Here is an 18,918-nt window from a genome sequence, read left to right as displayed (position 1 = left end):
TAATTGTAATAAATTATTATTTCATCTCTATTTAATTTAAATTAATATAAATGAATAATAAATAAAAAAGTTTAATCTTTATAAAACACTCAAATGATTAATTTATAGTTGATAATAATTTTTTTATCTAAATAGTTGCTACTATAAAAGAGTTCACTATAAATCATCTTATTTATTCACAACTTCAAAACTAAATTTAAAATTTTAAAAATTAAGCCTTGAAGAGAATGTATTAAATACTAAGAGTTCTTTAAAAAATCTCAAAAAATTACACAACATGAAAATATCCCGAAGAATGAAAACTACTTTGACCACTTTTGAAAAAAATTGTTTTTTGATTCATGATTCAATTGCATCAACACAAAATAGATAAAACTTGTTCTTAAAGTTAAGTCTCCATAATTTTTGAAGTAAATTTAACCATCCAAGATCAAGTCTTAAAGATACTCAAATCTAAACTCTTTCTAAAATCATTTTCAAAATAAAGTCTTAAAAGAATCTTGAATTCAGATTGAATTAAGTTATCAAGCAAGCATCTCTCCAAATCCCATAAAAGTAAAGCATCACGACATTTAAAACAAATCACATCCATCCAATATCAAAATTAAACAATCTTTAGATTCCATAAAAAAACAAATTCTTTAAAAGTTTAGGAAAAAAAATTGTCTTTAAAATTTTCAAGTCAGATATTTATTTCAAAATTTATGTTCAAATTTTTAGCATGCATAGCAAAATAATCTTTGCATTTCATTTCTTTTCTGCAGACATCAAATTCACCAAATTTGTGATGTCAGTTGTGAAGAATCTCGACAATAATATAAATATATGACTACTGTTCTGGTGAAACAAATGACTCTTCTTGTTGCAGCAAATCTCAACAAAACGTTTTCATGAGATTCAATTAAATGTATAAGTTGGTGCAACCAAACTCCTACCAACACAATTCAATATTACATCCTTCAAAAAAATGGTCAAACCAAAGTTGTTGACCGACTTTGAAATGTTTATTTAAATCAAGGAGTTTATCAAGAAAGTCATTCAAGATCAAACTAATAATGTATGTATAGAAGCACGCGAAAATCATACACTTAAATGATTGATTATTTGAGGATGTCTGAAAATTATTAATCTCGAAAGTTTAAATAATTTGATGACAATAAAAATTTATATCTAACATATTGTACACTCGTGAAAATTTATAAAAATATTAGTATTAATAAAGATATTACGATGAAGTAATTTGTCCAATCATTAAAAATTAAATGCCTTGATTTAATGGTAAGATTAAAATTTTAGGAATTTTAAAATTTTAGATTCGAGTCTCAAATTATATAAATGTGTAAATTTTCATTTGAATAAAAACTAAGAAATTAATCATATATAATTTTCATATTACGGAACTCAAACATGAGCATTTAAAATCTCAAACCTAACTACCTACATGCTTAAGATGATGAAACTTTATTTGCAAATCATAAAAAATATTTAGGTTAAAATATGTTTTATGCACTTTTCATAGTTTTAAAATTTAATTCATATATTTTTATTTTAAGAGATTTAGTCCCTCTACTTTTTAGATTTTAAAATTTAGGTCTAATTCTTAACACTGTTAATTTTTTTTATTAAATTTACTGGTATGACATTTTAAAATAAAAAAAATACTTACTTAATAATCATGTAACTAAAATAATGACGTCGTAATGAATTTGTATTTAACAAAATAATTTTAATAGCGTTAATAATTGGACTTAAAATTTGAAATTTAAAAAGTAGATAAACTAAATTCTAAAAAAAATAATACAAAGACTAAATTCTAAAATTACGAAAAATACATAAACTTACGACATATTTTAGTGAAATATTTAATAATACTCATTTGTTTAGTCTACAAAAAGGTTAATTGGATTGACAAGTGTATGAAACATTCCACAATAAATCAAAATAAATTTTTAATCATTATGCTAATTATAGTAAATATTAAAGTCAATATTATGAATATAATAATTCATCATTCAACACCTAAAATAAATAATATAAAATTCAAAAAATTTAAAAACATAATTAAAATCTAAATCTATTTAATTATTCTTTGCTATTAGTTGGTAGATACAATCAAAACAAAATCCAAAATTGTCTGGTTTACTACTAGAATGAAGCATTCCAGCTTATACATACAGTATCGAAGTGGAATTGACCATCTTGATTCAGTTCCAACGTCCAATAGCAAAAGAGATTTGGAAGGAACAAAAGAAACTGCTGAAAAATAAAACTAAAACGAACATTTTCCAATATAGAGGCCCATCTGATAATCTATTTGCAGAGTTATCCCAGTTATGCCAGTGATGGCCGAAGGTGAATCCTTCTAGTTTTGAAATGTCATCCACCCATGGTTTATGTAAAAATTTCACTAAAATTAGAATACAAGGACATAGTCCAAAATTAACTCATAATACAGTTCAATTTAACTTTAGTCCGTATACATTATTAATATAAAAAAGAGAGATAAAATTAGCATTTTCACTCATGAAACAAAAGAGTTTACATTTCTTTCCAACAAGCAAACACTGTGATCTACGTAATCTAAGTTTAATAAAGAACAAAAAGGGTTGGGGGTGTGATAAGTTGGTCAATAAAAATTAAAGAAGACAATTTCACACATCGGTCAATATCAAAGAAGATACAATCACCACATAAGCTAGAAAAAAGAAAATGGCTATCTGAACGAAAAACTTGGGATTTTCTCTCATGTTCGGAGATGTAACCGCCCTGCAAAACCAAAACCACAATTTATTCATCCTGTTAAAACCTTGTGGATGGTCAAGATGGAGTACAAAAGGATATGGAAAGTGAACTTATGATACAGCAAGTGGCTATTGTGGATGGTGCAACCAGATTTTACCTTGCAATTCGCTGTGAAAAACGATGAAATGGCAAACTCTGGATGAAAACAATTCCTGGTCCTGTTAGAATGGCTGTAACCAAATTGTCACCCTGCAGAAAGAACAAAAGAAAGTTACAAGGCCATATGCGAACATCCCAGTCACAGGCATTGAACAAAGTCCTAAGAACAAGTAGAGTAATCAACCAAGTGCCATTCAGTGTGCTCATAATAGAGAATCAGAAGATCTGACTTTTATTGACAACAGTGGCAGCTACCAGATGACAATCTTATAATTTCACGTCATAATTTGTCAAAGATTAACAATATGTAATCGCTAATTTTTCTATGCTCTGTTCGGGAACATGGATTTGAGAATTTGAATTTCATTTATAATGTAAATTGTAAGAATGAAATGCATATGTTACGGATAAATTAGTTAAGATTCAATATAATGTATATTAGAAAAGTATAAAATCATGGATTTCTCAAATCCAAAATAATTTTAAGAATTTGAAATTCATTACTAAATAGGCATCTAACAAATCCATGGATTTGAAATTTTATCATGAGTGCGACATTTCTAAATAGTTTACTACTTAATTTACACTATTTTGAAATTCAAATCCAAATTCTAAAATCTTAGTTTCCAAACGCTACCCTAAGGAATACTGTTAACAATAACAAAATTGTTGGCTGAAATAAAATAAAAAATGCTTATACAGGCACACAATTGTAAAAAGAACAACATACATGCACCAGTACCCCCACAAAACTACTTCCGTATCAGAGAAAAGAACTAACTGAAAGCATCTTACCCCAAAGACTGCTCTTCTTATCGGACCATTGTATTTGATTTGAACATCGATGGAAGAAGTAAGTGCCGCAATGCAGGAGATATCAACTGCCAATACCTCCCCCACCTCAAGATTTTTCTGCACAACTAGCAAAAGAAAGAAGCCCACAGAATCCCAATGGTCAGCTTACCTAGGTGTATAAATCTATAAAGTCAAAATTTTGCTGTAACTAGTAAAAGGAATATGTTATCAATGATTGGCTAAACAATAGGAAAAGACTTCTTTGTCCTTTTCTTTTTCTTTTGACTTTCCAGGAAAGGAAGGCGAAAACAAAAAGATCATAAGAAAAATAGAACATGCTCTTTCATGACCTCTAATGTGCTATCTTTTGAACTCAAGAAACTCAAAAGACGACTAAAGGACGTACGAAAGAAAAGCTACATACCAGATCCACCAGCAAGGATAAATGCAAGCCCCTGGCCAGTTAACCTCTGTCTCAGAAACCCCTGTTATGCCAATAGCACATCCATCAAATACACGGATAAAAACAGCTTAAAAAAACTGTGAACTAAACCAAAGGAACCAAATCTGAAATATATCTGAAAAAGATATTTGAGGGGTAATTATTCCGTCCACTGCCAGTGGAATACAAATATTCCACAAGCAGGTTCAGGACATTAGCATGTGCCCCTAAAATAAATTTAAAAGTTTTTAAAAATAATAAAAAGGACACATGTCAATGTCCTAACTCTGCTTCTGGAATTTTTTTTATTCCACTGGTGGTGGACAGGATAATAACTCGATCTTCAAGTACAGCTTGCATAAGCATCCAAGAGATGAAGGAAAAATGAGAAGAAAATTAATTTATCATTATGTCACCTCTACACCAGTTACAACATTCCGTGGCCGCTGATCAACTGTATTATTGACCTTCACATCATTGATAGAGCAAAGAAATGCATCTGGCTACAAAACAAATTTACAATATGGCATCAAGACACCAACTAGTGCAATAAAAAACAAGCTAATTTTGCAACAAAAATGAATTCCCTTGAACAAGTCAGCTACCTGACATAAAAGCACCCCACCAAACATTGCTAAATCAATCTGTCAAGATAAACATGAACCAGTAGCAACATGTAGCTCACAGTTAGCATTAACAAAACAACCATTTTGGGATCATGAAGTACTCAGACATGACATGCACTATAAATAAGTAGATAATTATTGAGTTTGAAATGCAAACCGGAAGAACCCTTGCAAGAGAAGGTGCAGCAATGCCAAGAAATCCATCATTTGGACCATTATTGCGAAGAGCAATACTAGTTATGCTCTTGCCAAAGAGCCACTGCCACATGCCTACCTCATTTTCAGGGACATAAGTATTTTCCATCTCAATGGACCCAGACATGAAGCACATGGAACCTGCATTTTGTTATAGTCCACATCAACTTTGCATGAATTGAAGTTTACATGATAACAAACAATAACTAACAAATGCAGCAAGCCAATCATCTTATTGATCAAGCAGTACTCCTTACTGATCTTCAGCAGAGGATCTAATGTGATCGTAATTATAGGCAAAACCAATAGGATACAACTAGATAGTTCAATTGATAGTAAAGTAACTTATCCATTATATTCAACTTTGACACTTCTAGCCACTACTTGTACTACAATATGTTCTTGGCAATAGAAACTGTAGCATTTCAAATTGTAGAATATAGAGCTAAACTCCTAGCCTAGCAACCAGGAATTTACTTAACACAATATCTAGAAAGCCTCATCATTCATGAATTTACCATGAGACATTAGTGTATAATCCCAAAATACTTAAACTACGACAACGGCCAGCATCATGAAAGCATGAAGACCACATACCTATATTAAAACACAAGACTATAGCAGCATTAACCCAACCAAGGGATACAACAAAAGAAAAATAACATACCAGGTTTTGCAATAACCTTTTCTTGTGGCTTCAACATTATCTGGTAAATGAAAGAACCATTACCAAGATTAAAAGAAAAAAAAAAGAGTTTTACAATGTAGGTACGAGATCATAGGCTAAAATTAGAAGAAAATTTCTTGATAAAACCTCGGAAGTACCTGAACTATTTGAGCTTCACCCCCCAATATTTGAAATGGGGTCACAGCATCTTGCGGACTCTACATGATTTTGTATCAACAAGAGATTATTGCGGATATAAATATACATGCTCAGACATCCAAACTACACAACATTAAAATTCTAGTTTCATTCGGAAACTGTTTCCCCAATTAGGCAAACAAGCTAGCTAACACTTTGGTTACTGCAGTCTATACAAATTTGTATATAACTCGGTTATAAACGGATCAATTTCAAGAGAAATTGAATTAAAGTCAGCTCTAATTAAAGAAACCCCAAAATTTACAAAGCTTCAACAATGCGAGTAAATCCTAACATATAAACTGCAAAAGTAAAGCCTAAATTCCATTAAAATTTCACGCCAGCTTGTCAATCTTTTTACCTTAGTTTTCTCATGAAACAAGCAAAAAATCACTAAAAGGCTGAGAGCAAAAAGAAACATTGCTTAAGAACGTTACCTGATACACGTAGGGTTGAAAAGGAGTGGAAAAAAAAGGGGCAGCCATGGACGAGATCTCGAATTTGAAATTGAATTCTTCGATTTCGAGATTTAATCCGAATTCTCTACACTTTAATCACTCATGAGGGGAAAGTAAATTAAAAAAAAAAAATAGAAGAAATTTTGTTTTCTATGCGTTTGTTCTTTATCGAAGCAGGCGATCTAAGATGAAATACGTGGAGATTTAAGTTACGAAATTAGCCTCGATGATTTCTGTTGTTGCCGGATGAACTCGGCGGATAGAGAATGTTGCTTAGTGGCTTTTTAGTCATTTAAATTTTGATCCGGTCATTATTGCATCTTTTGATGACATGGCGTCATATTATTGGCAATGTTTCAAATCTCGACGTGTTCCGGAATTGTTAAAGTCAATTTTTTGATTTTATTTGGTAAAATTTAATGTAGATCCCTGTACTATACATTTTTGACTAATTTAATTCTTCTGTTATAATTAAATCTTAGTTTTTTTACTTTTCGAATTATGTATTTTATTGATTCTTTTTCGTTAATTCTATAAGTATTTTAATGTGATTTTTTGAAATATCTAATGATGTAAAATATTTTTTTGTAGTCGACAAATATTACACTTTCTCTTCTTCTTTTATTTTTAAAGTATGAAGGAAAAAAAAAACTATCCAATTATGTAAGAAGTACCAATATATATTACACTATTACATCTTTTTACATTAAGCAATTAGACAAAATTAACAAAAAAAATAGTTGCGGGGTTGAAAATACATACTTGAAAAATAAATTGAAAATAATAATACAAAGACATTTTAAGATAGAGGAGAAAAATCTTCAAAAAAAAAAAGGAAAGATGGGAAAAGTGCAGCAAGAGAAGCTTCTCATAGGCCATAGTCACGGGTTTGAGGTCGTAGTTGTCCCTCTTAATTTACAGTTTATGTTCGAGGTTCGTGACTATTTCTCTCAACAATGTTATCTCTAAAGTTTGAATTTATACTTCCTTTTTTAAAATACTGTATGTTTTATCATTGCATCCAATGCTTATTTGTCAAATTAGAATATTTATGAATCTTCAATTTTTTTATATTAGATTTTAACAATATTTTAATTACTATTTGTAGTATCTATAAATAGTAATCCTCTAATAATTTTATTTTTATGGACTCAAATTTTTCATACAAATTTATTTTATTTTTGCATATAATAGATTTGGATTTTTAAATTCATAATTTACATTATAAATTTTCACTTAAAATATTATTTGAAATTATTAAGTCGGGAATGTTTAACACATTCAAATATTCCACCGATAATTTAATTAATTAGATTCGAATAAAATTACTTAAATTTAATATAAATAGTAAAAAAATTCAAGTTCTAAAAATAAATTGACAAATTCAATTAGATTAAATTCAAATAACTATTTTAGACATGGTTTCCCGGAATGCCATCTACACCAGTAGTTAAAAAGAATCCCCACTTAATCTCAATTTTTACCCGTCGTTTTTTCTTTTCTTTTCTTTTTTTAAGGATAAAAGACAGGGTTTTTTACTAAAAATATATAAAAAATTAAAAAATTCGAAAATAATACACCTAAAAAATTAATTACGAAAATGGTATGGTCAGGGTGGTCACGCCACTCTGACAGGCGGCACCACCCTGACGTGACGGCCTCAACCGTAAAAAAAAATTGAAAAAGAAAAAAAAAACTGAAAACAAAAAAAAATAAAAAATGGGTCATGTTGGTTCTAGAGGGGGCACCAGTGTTGCCTCTGGCAGAGGCGGTACCGGTGCCAGGTGCTTTTCAGCCGATTTGACCCCTCATGCAGAGGGGTTTTGTTTTTTTGTTTGGGGGACCATAATATATGGTCCCCAAACTTCATTTTCGGGAACAAAGAAGAAGGAGAAAAAGAAAAGAAGGAGAAGAAGAGAAGAAGAAGAAAGAAAAAGAAGGGGAGAAGGAGAAGGAGAAGGAGGCCGGCAGTTGAGAGAAGAAAAAAGAAAAAAGAAAAACAAAAAGTGAAGGAGAAGAAGAAGAAGAAGAGGGAAGGAAAAAGAAGGGAAAAAAAAGATAATTTTTTTTATAAATTTTAGTAATTAATGTTAGTTTAAATTATTTGTTTTAGTAATTATAACAGATTGATTTAGATTTAAATCAGATATAATTTTTATTTTTATTTCTTTGCAATGTGTTATTTGGTTAATAATAGATATTAAGGTATGTTCGTATTTATTTTATATTTTCATTGAAGTAATAAGCATTTATGTGTAAATAATGTTTTATTGTTATTATTTTATGTAATTTATTTGTTAAGTGTGTTTTAGGTTGTTTAAAAAGATTTTTTAAATTTATTTGACTTATTATATTCTGATTATTTTTTATGTGATGGGGGTTTTAAACTTTTTACAAAAAATAGTATAAAAATAAAATATTAAAAATATATTAATGACAAAATAAAATACGAGAAGAAATAAAATATGAAAAAACTTTTTTTGGGAAAAGTGGTGCTGACGATTTTTTGTTAAAATAATATAAAAAATAAAATATGAAAATAGTATATTTTAAAAAATAAAATTCGAAAATTAAAAAATACGAACAAGGTGCCAAAGTCAGGGTTATTTATTAAATTAATATAAAAAAATTTAAATAATACATTTGAAAGATTTTATGCTAAAACAAAATACGAAAATAATATATTTTAATAAATAATATACGAAAAATATGAATAAAGTGCTAAAATTAGGGTTATTTATTAAAAAAATATAAAAAACATTTAAATAATACATTTGAAACATTAAGTACTAAAATAATATAAAGAAATAAAATACGAAAATAATATATTTTAAAAAATAAGATACGAAAATAAAAAAAATTACGAAGAAAGTGTCAAAATCAGGTTTATTTATTATATTAATATAAAGAAACACTTAAGTAGTACATTTGAAACATTTTTTGCTAAAATAATATAAAAACATAAAATACGAAAATAATATATTTTAAAAAATAATATACGAAAAAAGTAAGAATAAAGTGCTAAAATCAGGGTTATTTATTGAAAAAATATAAAAAATACTTAAATAATACATTTGAAACATTATGTACTAAAATAATATGAAGAAATAAAATACGAAAATAATATATTTTAAAAAATAAGATACGAAAATAAAAATACGAAGAAAGTGTCAAAATCAGGGTTATTTATTAAATTAATATAAAAAAACACTTACATAATACATTTGAAATATTTTTTGCTAAAATAAAATAAAAAAATAAAATACAAAAATAATATATGAAAAAAATAATATATGAAAAAAATACGAATAAAGTGCTAAAATCAGGGTTATTTATTAAAAAAATATAAAAAATACTTAAATAATACATTTGAAATATTATGTACTAAAATAATATAAAGAAATAAAATACGAAAATAATATATTTTAAAAAATAAGATATGAAAAAAATACGAATAAAATGCTAAAATCAGGGTTATTTATTAAAAAAAATAAAAAACACTTAAATAATACATTTGAAACATTATGTACTAAAATAATATAAAGAAATAAAATACAACAATAATATATTTTAAAAAATAAGATACGAAAATAAAAAAATACGAAGAAAGTGCCAAAATCAGGGTTATTTATTAAATTAATATAAAAAAACACTTACATAATACATTTGAAACATTTTTTGCTAAAATAATATAAAAAAAATATACGAAAATATTTTACTTATTATCATTTTAAAATAATAATAATATTTGCATTTAAGTTTGATATATTTAATTTTTTAATGTAGTATAGCAAAAAAAATATGTTGTCGAAAAAATTGTTTGCTATTTTTTTTTATAAGTTATTCTAATAAATATTTAAAATCTATCAAACACTAAAATTAATAACCGAAATTTATTTTGAATTGCAGGCATCGCAATGGCTTCATTGATCAATACGAAACTTTCTCACACATGTGACACAGTTAATAATACGGTAATATATTGTTATTTGTTAAGCAAGGGTTCCATTAAAAAAAGATCTACGTAATTTAAGAAAATAAATTATGTTATTATAACTATTTTTTGTAATTTAACACTGTCAGGACTCGTACCGCATATTAAGGGGCCGGGTAAATGGTGTAGGATATTCCCCGGATGCACGACTGATGCCCTACTTAGAGTTAGCTGGATTCGGGTCAGCAACATTGACCCGGACGTTTGATTTGCGGTACTATTTAATATCCGCATTGGTCGAGCGTTGGCGATCGGAGACCCACACTTTTCATTTGCCATGTGGGAAGTGCACAGTCACTCTAGAGGATGTTGCATTACAGTTTGGGCTCCCAATCGACGGGGATGCCTTCACGGGCGTAAGTGCGATAGTTGAGCCGACTGCACTTTGTTATAGCCTATAAGGAGCCTCGCCCGGCGATGCTGAGTCTACTTTTTCGGAGTTGAAATTTACATGGCTAAAAGCCAATTTTCAGCATTTATCAGATAATACCACCGAAGAAGAGTTGGTGTGCGCAGGTCGAACATACATTGTGCATATCATAAGGGGTATATTGATGCCCAATTCGAACAACAACAAGGTTCATATCCAGTATTTACCTCTATTAGCTGATCTGCGTAGTGTTCGCTCCTATAGTTGGGGTTTCGCAGTTCTAACTATGTTGTATCATGAGCTTTGTCGGACGACAAAGCCTAATGCTGTAGACATGGGCGGATGCCTTATATTGTTGCAATCATGGGCTCTTTATCGGATGCAATTCTTGGCATCGGTTAGTCACCAACCATACATATATCCGCTAGTAAACAGGTGATAAAATTTAACTTGTTAGTAATTGACAATTTCTTTATAATGATACTATTCTAATGATACTATATTTACTTGAAAGTTGTTTTCGTAGATGAAGTATTTATCCGGGTATCAGAAGGTCGTACACTGTCCCGATATATCGTCTGTGATTGAACAACATGCCGGGGAAGGGGTAAGCTATTCAAATATTCGTGACATGTAATTACTTTGTATATCTTACTCCAACCGTGTTAAATTTTAATCATGGTATTAATCGTGCAATTTATATGGATGCCATACCGTAGACCATAAATTGCAGCTATTATACCCTCGTCTGCCTACGTTGATTCTCATTTGTGGTGCACTAACGCACCAATTATTAGTTTCAATATAGTCGAGTGGTACCACGGGGATCGAGTACTACGACAGTTTGGTTGCTTCCAGTACATCCCGGATCGGCCAATACAGGTGGGGGAGGAGGTTCACGGTAAGAACAAGAGAGGGAGACATGGACAGCATTGGAGGGTTACGCACCGGAGATATATTGCGGTGTGGGAGAGTCGGATGGCTCGAATACCTCAGATGGATATGTCTTCCGATTTGCGCCCATCGTTAGAGTTCATACAATGGTACTTTAGTATGGGGAAGCCATATTTACTTGGTAGGCAGTCGACTATAGTCCCCTCGTACGTGCAGCGATCTGGGGCATACAAGCTAATGGCCGATATAGAGCCCGATCCACAGCCAGATGCCGAGCATGACCCAGAGCGGAGCCTGAGGTATAGCCGGAGGCCGAGTCCGAGCGATCGCATTCACATTTGACTGATACTTCTTATCATCCGGATTTGGCAGGCAATGACTATTTCCTGGGCTCGTTATCGCATTCACATTCGGCTGATACTTCTTATCATCCGGATTTGGCGGGCAATGACAATTTCCCGGGATCATCGGGGGGCGGATACCATTACGGATTTGATATGTTTGGGTCGTACCCATCGCAGCATAGCACCTTTCCCGGCCCATATCCACCGCATTATAGCACTACCCCCCAGCCCGTATCCACTGCAATACTCCACTCCTACTGGGTTGTAGCCACTGCAGCATGGCACTCCTCCCGGCTCAAGTTCATCGATGCCATTCGAGCCATATGATTTTTCTTCTATGTATCAGACACCTTCACCTGCGACTAAAGAGGATGTTGGTCGTCGCGATCACCCACAACGTGAACGTCGACCTCCGCAGAAATATACCCCTAGGACCATACCATCGAACAATCAATTTTAGGGGTTTCTTCGGTTTTGATATTAAAAAGTTTGTATTTTTTTGTATATATTTAATTAGATTAATTGAAACTTTGAAACGTGGAACAAAATTTGACCATAACGTAAATTAGATTAATTTGGACATTTTTGAACATTAAAACACTAAAACTTGTATCAAACTTAGTCTTGTAATATAAATTGGAACAAACTTTAAATACATTACAACATTAATCTAATTAGAACATTAATTAAATTGGAACATACTATTACCGGTATATATAGAGATTTCATGGACGTATGAAATAGATGATACATATGTAGTTATATATGCAAGTTGAGTAAATGTAAACTCAACCATTACCTTGTTTGTATATGTGACTAATTCGTTGATTGAGTGTAGGTAATTGGTAAAAATGTTTGGTTATGTGTGCTTCATGAGAATTGAATGATGATTATATTAAGTTTTATTGTGTAATTGACTATGGGATCCATGAAATGGTGAGTTCATGATTAGTTGAAAATGATATTATGATAAATATCATTATATTGTACAAAAATAGTTTGGACAGTAACAGTAGTCCGATTTTTGAAAATTCAATAAAAATTGTAGAAATTTAATTAAAGGCTGGATGAAATATGGAATTAAAGCTTATAAAGTCTAGTTTCACATATAAGAAACGGTATAAGTAAAAGAATTTCATATTATGAGATATTTGAATTATTGTGAGACAGAGCCACAATGATTGTAGAATCCCCCGTTCTGATTTCATAAAATTATTAAAAATTTCACAAAAATATTTATGAGTTAAAATTTATATGCTTAGAATCCTTAATGAGTCTATTTTCAGGAAAAATAGACGAGAACATTATCCAAATCCCGTACTATAATATAATTTATTTTTAGTGAATAAGGGTCGGAGCTGTGGAACAGCAAAGCAAGGGTAATTTTAAAGAATAAATTGTACTAATTAGCTAAATCAAAAATTCTGAAAATTTTATGGTAAAAATATATGTGAGCTTAGTTTCTAGAAAAATTAGCGGATCTTAATTTGGAGTTCCGTAGCTCCAGATATAAATAAATTCGTAACTGTAACTCCAGAAAACAGCTTGATGGATTTTTAACAAATAGAGGAATATTTGCAATATAATTTTTTCCATATAAAATAAATATATTGCAACATAAGTTCAATTCCTACCTGATCATGACGATTGTCAGACATGATAGTTTCGCTGCAGGCATTTACTCCAATTATGACCAGCTAACCTGCATAATCCACAACGCGTACCGTCGGATTTCTCCCTAATGTCCATTTCATTACGGATTCTAGTTGATTGCGGACGACCTCTCGGATTCCTGCGTAGCCCTCTATCTGGTATAAGTTCGAAAGTCATCGGAGGCACTTCCCATGTAGACAGGTCGGGCAGGATAGGTAACTCGTTTTCCCATACACGTAACATGCGATTGAGCGTGTACACATCATCGACAAATTGTTCAACATTAAGGTTCACTTTAGCATACGCTGCAACGACATGCGCACACGGATAATGAAGTTACGGAATCTCGTATTCCAGAGATTAACTCCATAGGACCTAAGTGGTAGACCGGGTCGACGACCAATAGTCACCGTAACTCGAAACGTTTCAAGGCGTCATGAATATATTTCTACATTCATCGACCTCGCCATCCGACGGTTTGCAACCCTTGCATCCCTAATATCTTCGACAAACACATGTCCCGCCTCAATCTGGTTAACTTGTTACTGACCTATTCTTGGCATCAAGGTAGCCAACCTGTAGAATGTAGCCGAGAAGACTGTTGAAATCGGAAGATATCGTGTTTTCAACAATACAGCGTTGACCCCCTCCACTAAGTTTGTGGTCATTTGACCATAACGAAAGCCCTCGTCAAAACTTTGAGCCCATTGCCACGGCTCCATAGTACTCAACCACTGTCGGAAAAATGTATTTGTTTGACCATCCATGTCACTCTCAAGTCGAGTCATTCTTTGGCGAAAAATGTGTGGCTCTAGCTCGTACGCTGTATATGTATTAAGAAAAGTTAAGTTACAGTATTGCCCTAAAAACTTATATTGAAAAGATAAGGCAATCGTTTACCTATTTTCACAAATTGTCTTTTCCAGTTTGCATTTTTATAATCTCTAATGAAGTTAGCTGCGATGTGACGGATGCAGTAAACATATCTATATGGTACACTGGAACGTCTGATGACGGCAATTAATCATTTCCCTCTATCAGAGATAATGCAAATATTATCGTTGCTAATAACATACCTCCGCAAGTTGGTAAGGAAGAATTCCCACGATTCCATGTTCTCCTTATCTACAATGACAAATGCTATCGGGAGCACGTTCCTGTTGCCATCTTGAGCAACCGCAATAAGTAAGATCTGTGTATATTTTCCATATAGCCAAGTCTCATCCACTTGCACAAATGGCTTGCAGTGGGGAAATGCGGGCACACATGGATCGAATGTCCAGAACATCCGATGGAAAATTCGTTTTCCCGACTGTAGTTGGTCATCTGCGCCGTAATAAGGTCGTGTCTGTAGCTCAATGACGGTCCCTAGTACGTACTCCCGCATAACGGCTATCCATCTCTGTAGCTCGTTTTACGACGCATCGAAATCCCCATACAATTGCTCCATTTCCATCTGTTTTGCTATCCATGCCTTTCGATATGACACTCGATACTGAAATCGTGCTTGTATTTCGACAAACAGTACCGAAACTTTAATGGTCGGCATGTCCTTCACTATTGACATGATACACGTACAGATAGTTTTAGAATCAAGTTTTCGATGATCTTTTGTCATACGTGTTGATGTGCATGTGTGAGGCCCAACAAATTTAAGTATCTCCCACATCTGCGAATTTTGAATAAATGCAGCTCGTACCCGCCAATTGCAGCCTCCCGCCGACTTCCAACACTCCCCAATATATAATGTCGGTTTAGACATTGTAACTTTATAATCTACTGATATATTCATGCTATACCGCTTAATAGCAAATACACACTCTTCTTTACTTTCGAATCTCTGGCCGACGAATAACTCCTCAGGATCAGAATTTACGGCCAGTTGGTGAGCAAGAAGTATTTCAGGGTACTTTGGGAACTCGGCTACATGCGCCGCGTCGGGGTCTATGAGCGACATATGTGGCCCAGGATTATTGTGAATCACAACACGTCGCATCTGGTTCCCGATCGAAGACGCGTTAATGTTTCCATTGTCATTTACGTCTTCATCATCAATATCATCGGCGACATTGTCCACATTGGGATCACTATCACTATCCAATTCTTGATAACAAGGATCACTATTATCGTAACCATCATCACCAACCACATCCATATCGGGTGTAATATTAATATCGATATCGATCCCACGTATAGTCGATTCACTATCAACGTACGATATTGGAGCCACCATGCACGGTTCTTAAGCTCTATGTTCTTCACCATATGCAGTGAGATTTTCATTTTCCTCCATACCGGCTAACTCAGCAAATAAGTGAATCGATGCATTTTTGTCACTCCCATTCCCACAGTAAAGATCGATCATTGTCTCCACGTCTTCGTCTTCTACAAGTTCCATTTCAGTGAATTTGATTGGATCTGTCGAAATTGGAAACTTGTAGAAAAGTTTCGAGATCCTTCTCCCACAACGTCTAACAATTTTTACGTTAATTATTCCCTTCATATCATCCAACGAGACATTTCTATTAAATCTCATTGCTATTTGTTGCCGACATTCAAATATGCATCCAATGGTTGTTGTCAAGATAATTCCATCGAAATAAACGCATACGAAAAACTGATTATCCATCTTCAATGCTCAATCTGTTAAAAAATAAACAAACTTTCTCAAAATAATTTCAAACACCAAATAAACTACTTAAATAAAAAATTTAATTACTCAATATGCAATTTTTTTCATTCATAAGCTCATAGTTTTTCAGTTCTCATTTTATACATAATCAACATTTATCTTTACATTTGACCATTTAAATTCAGTTCTATGTTTTCTTCCATCTCCGACCCTGTATCTTCCTATGGGAAATACTGTACAATCCAATTTAGATATTCTTGATTCTCTTCATATTCATCTTCTACAATCCAATTTGGGAATTCCTCGGGATCTTCTTCCTCTTCAATTTTTATAACGGGTATTGAAATTAGAAATTCTCTTGGTAATTTCCTAACATCTAATTTATCCATCCATGGTATGTCAATCACATTTTGCTTCCCAGTCAACTTTCGTGAACCTATACTTTGTCTTGCTATTTTCCTTGCTCCATAAGAAATTATAAACTTTACGAAGCATATAATTAGATTCCAATAGGTTCGTGGTACCAATTTCTTCCAAAGTTGGTCTAAAACAATTTGATGTTCCCGTTCTATTAATGTCCCTCTAAGGGTTAAGTATTGAACTTTATTCTTCCTAATCATTTTAGGACCTTTCCACAACACTTCTTGCATCTTTTTATTTACTGTCATAATGTGTTGAACAATGTCTTCTTCTGGTTTCATTCTGTAATTTTACACTTCTCTCATTATCTTATCAACTTTCTCCCTTCGTGCTGAAGTTGTTATTTCATCAGGTAATACCAAATATGTTGCCATTTCTAACAATATCTATAACATGCCAAATAAATTTCATAAACATTATCTAATCAACCTAAAACGAGTTTTTTACCCTAATAATATAAAAAATAAAATAAAATACCAAAATAAGTTGTTTGAAAGATTAAGTGCCAAAAGTGCCAAAAATGGTACTTAATCCTTCAAACAACTTATTTCGCTATTTTATTTTATTTTTAAATAATAAGGGTAAAAAACCTACCTAAAACACATAAAACAAAATAATACATTATTTACATAACATAAATAGGCTTTTTTAGGTTTTTTTTACAATAATAATAACTAATAATAATTGTGGTTTTTTACTAACAATAATAACAATGATTTTTTACTAACAATATTAATAACTAACAACAAAAAATAATAAAAATCAACAATAATAATAACAGTAAAAACACATTAACAATATAAAAATTCATTATTTAAAAAAAATTATACTTCTTTTTTCCTTCTTCTTTTTCTTCCTTCTCTTCTCCTTTCTTTCCCTTTATTTTCTTCTCCTTGCTGCTGATTCTTGCTCCCGGAGTTGCTGGCTCTGCTTAGTTTTATAGTGCTTAGGTGCCGCCGGTGGGACCCACACAACTGGTGCCGCCTCTGCCAGAGGTAACACTGGTGCCGCCTCTGGCACCAACATGACCCTTTTTTTTTTTTTCGTTTTCAGTGTTTTTTTTTCTTTTTCAATTTTTTTTTTACTGTTGAGGCCGTTACGTTAGGGTGGTGCCGCTTGTCAGAATGGCATGACCACCCTGACCATACCATTTTTGTAATTAATTTTTTAGGTGTATTATTTTCGAATTTTTTAATTTTTTTATACTTTTTTAGTAAAAAACCAATAAAAGACAACACTATTTTGTTCACGTTTGGTCTTTCTTGCACCCTTTTTATATAAGTTTCAATTCAATTTAGGGAAAGCATTATTTTTAGGGGCTTGGAACGGATTTATGGGCTGTGATAAAATTTATTTTCATTTTTGAAAATATATGAAATGCTTCTATACAGGATCATCAATTATTTTTCAGATTGGCATATGCCTTCCATGAGATTATTTTTATTGACATGTGTTTTGCCTTTTTTTTCATTGATAAACATAACAATGACTTTAAATATCAAGAGTTTCTTCATCAACCCCCAACTCTTCTTCAATTTTGTTTCATTTTATTTTTAAATGAGAAAAGAGACAAGAATCAGTAAAAAGGAAAAGCAAGAAAAGCACTAAACTTATATTTGATAGCACCATCTCCTTGTATTTTGTCCTATTAAGAGTAGTTTCGTTTATCTACAATTAAGAGTGAAATATATCAACTAACTAAAATTGAAGCTATTTCTCCCAATTTGGAGAAAAATTCAGGGTCTGTAGCTGAAAACAGTGAGACTCATAATTCAATGAATTCTTCACAAGCTAATTGGAAAAAGTTTCAAACAAATCTGACGATACTGTTTTTCTTAATAGATCGAAGCTTTTTCGTTCTTTAAAGTTTTGATCAAGGAAATTCTAAGTTATTTTTTCTTCCTTTATTTCATTGATTTTTGTTGCAATCTCATCCATTAATATCATTGTTTTTCGAAAACACATTCATCAAGATCATCCGTAGACAGAAAAAGGAAAATTGATTTTGACGCTTCAAATCCTAAACCAATACTGTGTCAACCACCTGGCTAGCTAGCTCTGTCATATGAAGCTTTTTTGTGTTGCATATTAATGGCTTGTTTTCTTATTGTTGGAGATGAATGATAGAGTAATAATTGGAAAGGAAGATGGGTTTATCCCTCATATATCTGAAAACAACATTACGTATAACTTCGCGAAAAAGTATCGTGTGTTTTTAATAATCAAGGGCACTCTGTTTAATATCTCGATGCGAAATTAAAAACCAGTCCTGCTTGTACTTAATGTTTTCTTAAGTTTATAAAATATAAATAGCAACTCCCCCAATATG

The 18,918-nt window shown here is 31.8% G+C and overlaps 1 protein-coding gene across 1 annotated transcript; it reads right to left on the bottom strand.

Annotated features, from left to right (window-relative positions):
* Nucleotides 1–2,501: 2,501 nt before the first annotated feature.
* LOC107886063 (uncharacterized) lies at nucleotides 2,502–6,542 on the bottom strand. The gene is made up of 10 exons (XM_016809869.2): nucleotides 6,262–6,542; nucleotides 5,785–5,844; nucleotides 5,627–5,666; nucleotides 4,922–5,100; nucleotides 4,744–4,782; nucleotides 4,555–4,641; nucleotides 4,121–4,181; nucleotides 3,697–3,821; nucleotides 2,900–2,991; nucleotides 2,502–2,766 (listed from the first exon to the last, which is right to left on the bottom strand). Exons 1-10 carry the CDS (start codon nucleotides 6,307–6,309, stop codon nucleotides 2,652–2,654), a joined length of 846 nt encoding a protein of 281 aa, XP_016665358.1. The 5' UTR covers nucleotides 6,310–6,542; the 3' UTR covers nucleotides 2,502–2,651.
* Nucleotides 6,543–18,918: the final 12,376 nt, after the last annotated feature.

This window comes from Gossypium hirsutum, chromosome A12 (assembly GCF_007990345.1).
Source record: "Gossypium hirsutum isolate 1008001.06 chromosome A12, Gossypium_hirsutum_v2.1, whole genome shotgun sequence".
NCBI classification, from domain to species: domain Eukaryota; kingdom Viridiplantae; phylum Streptophyta; class Magnoliopsida; order Malvales; family Malvaceae; genus Gossypium; species Gossypium hirsutum.
Note: the sequence above shows the minus strand (reverse complement) of the source record. Positions and strands in the feature narration are given on the sequence as shown.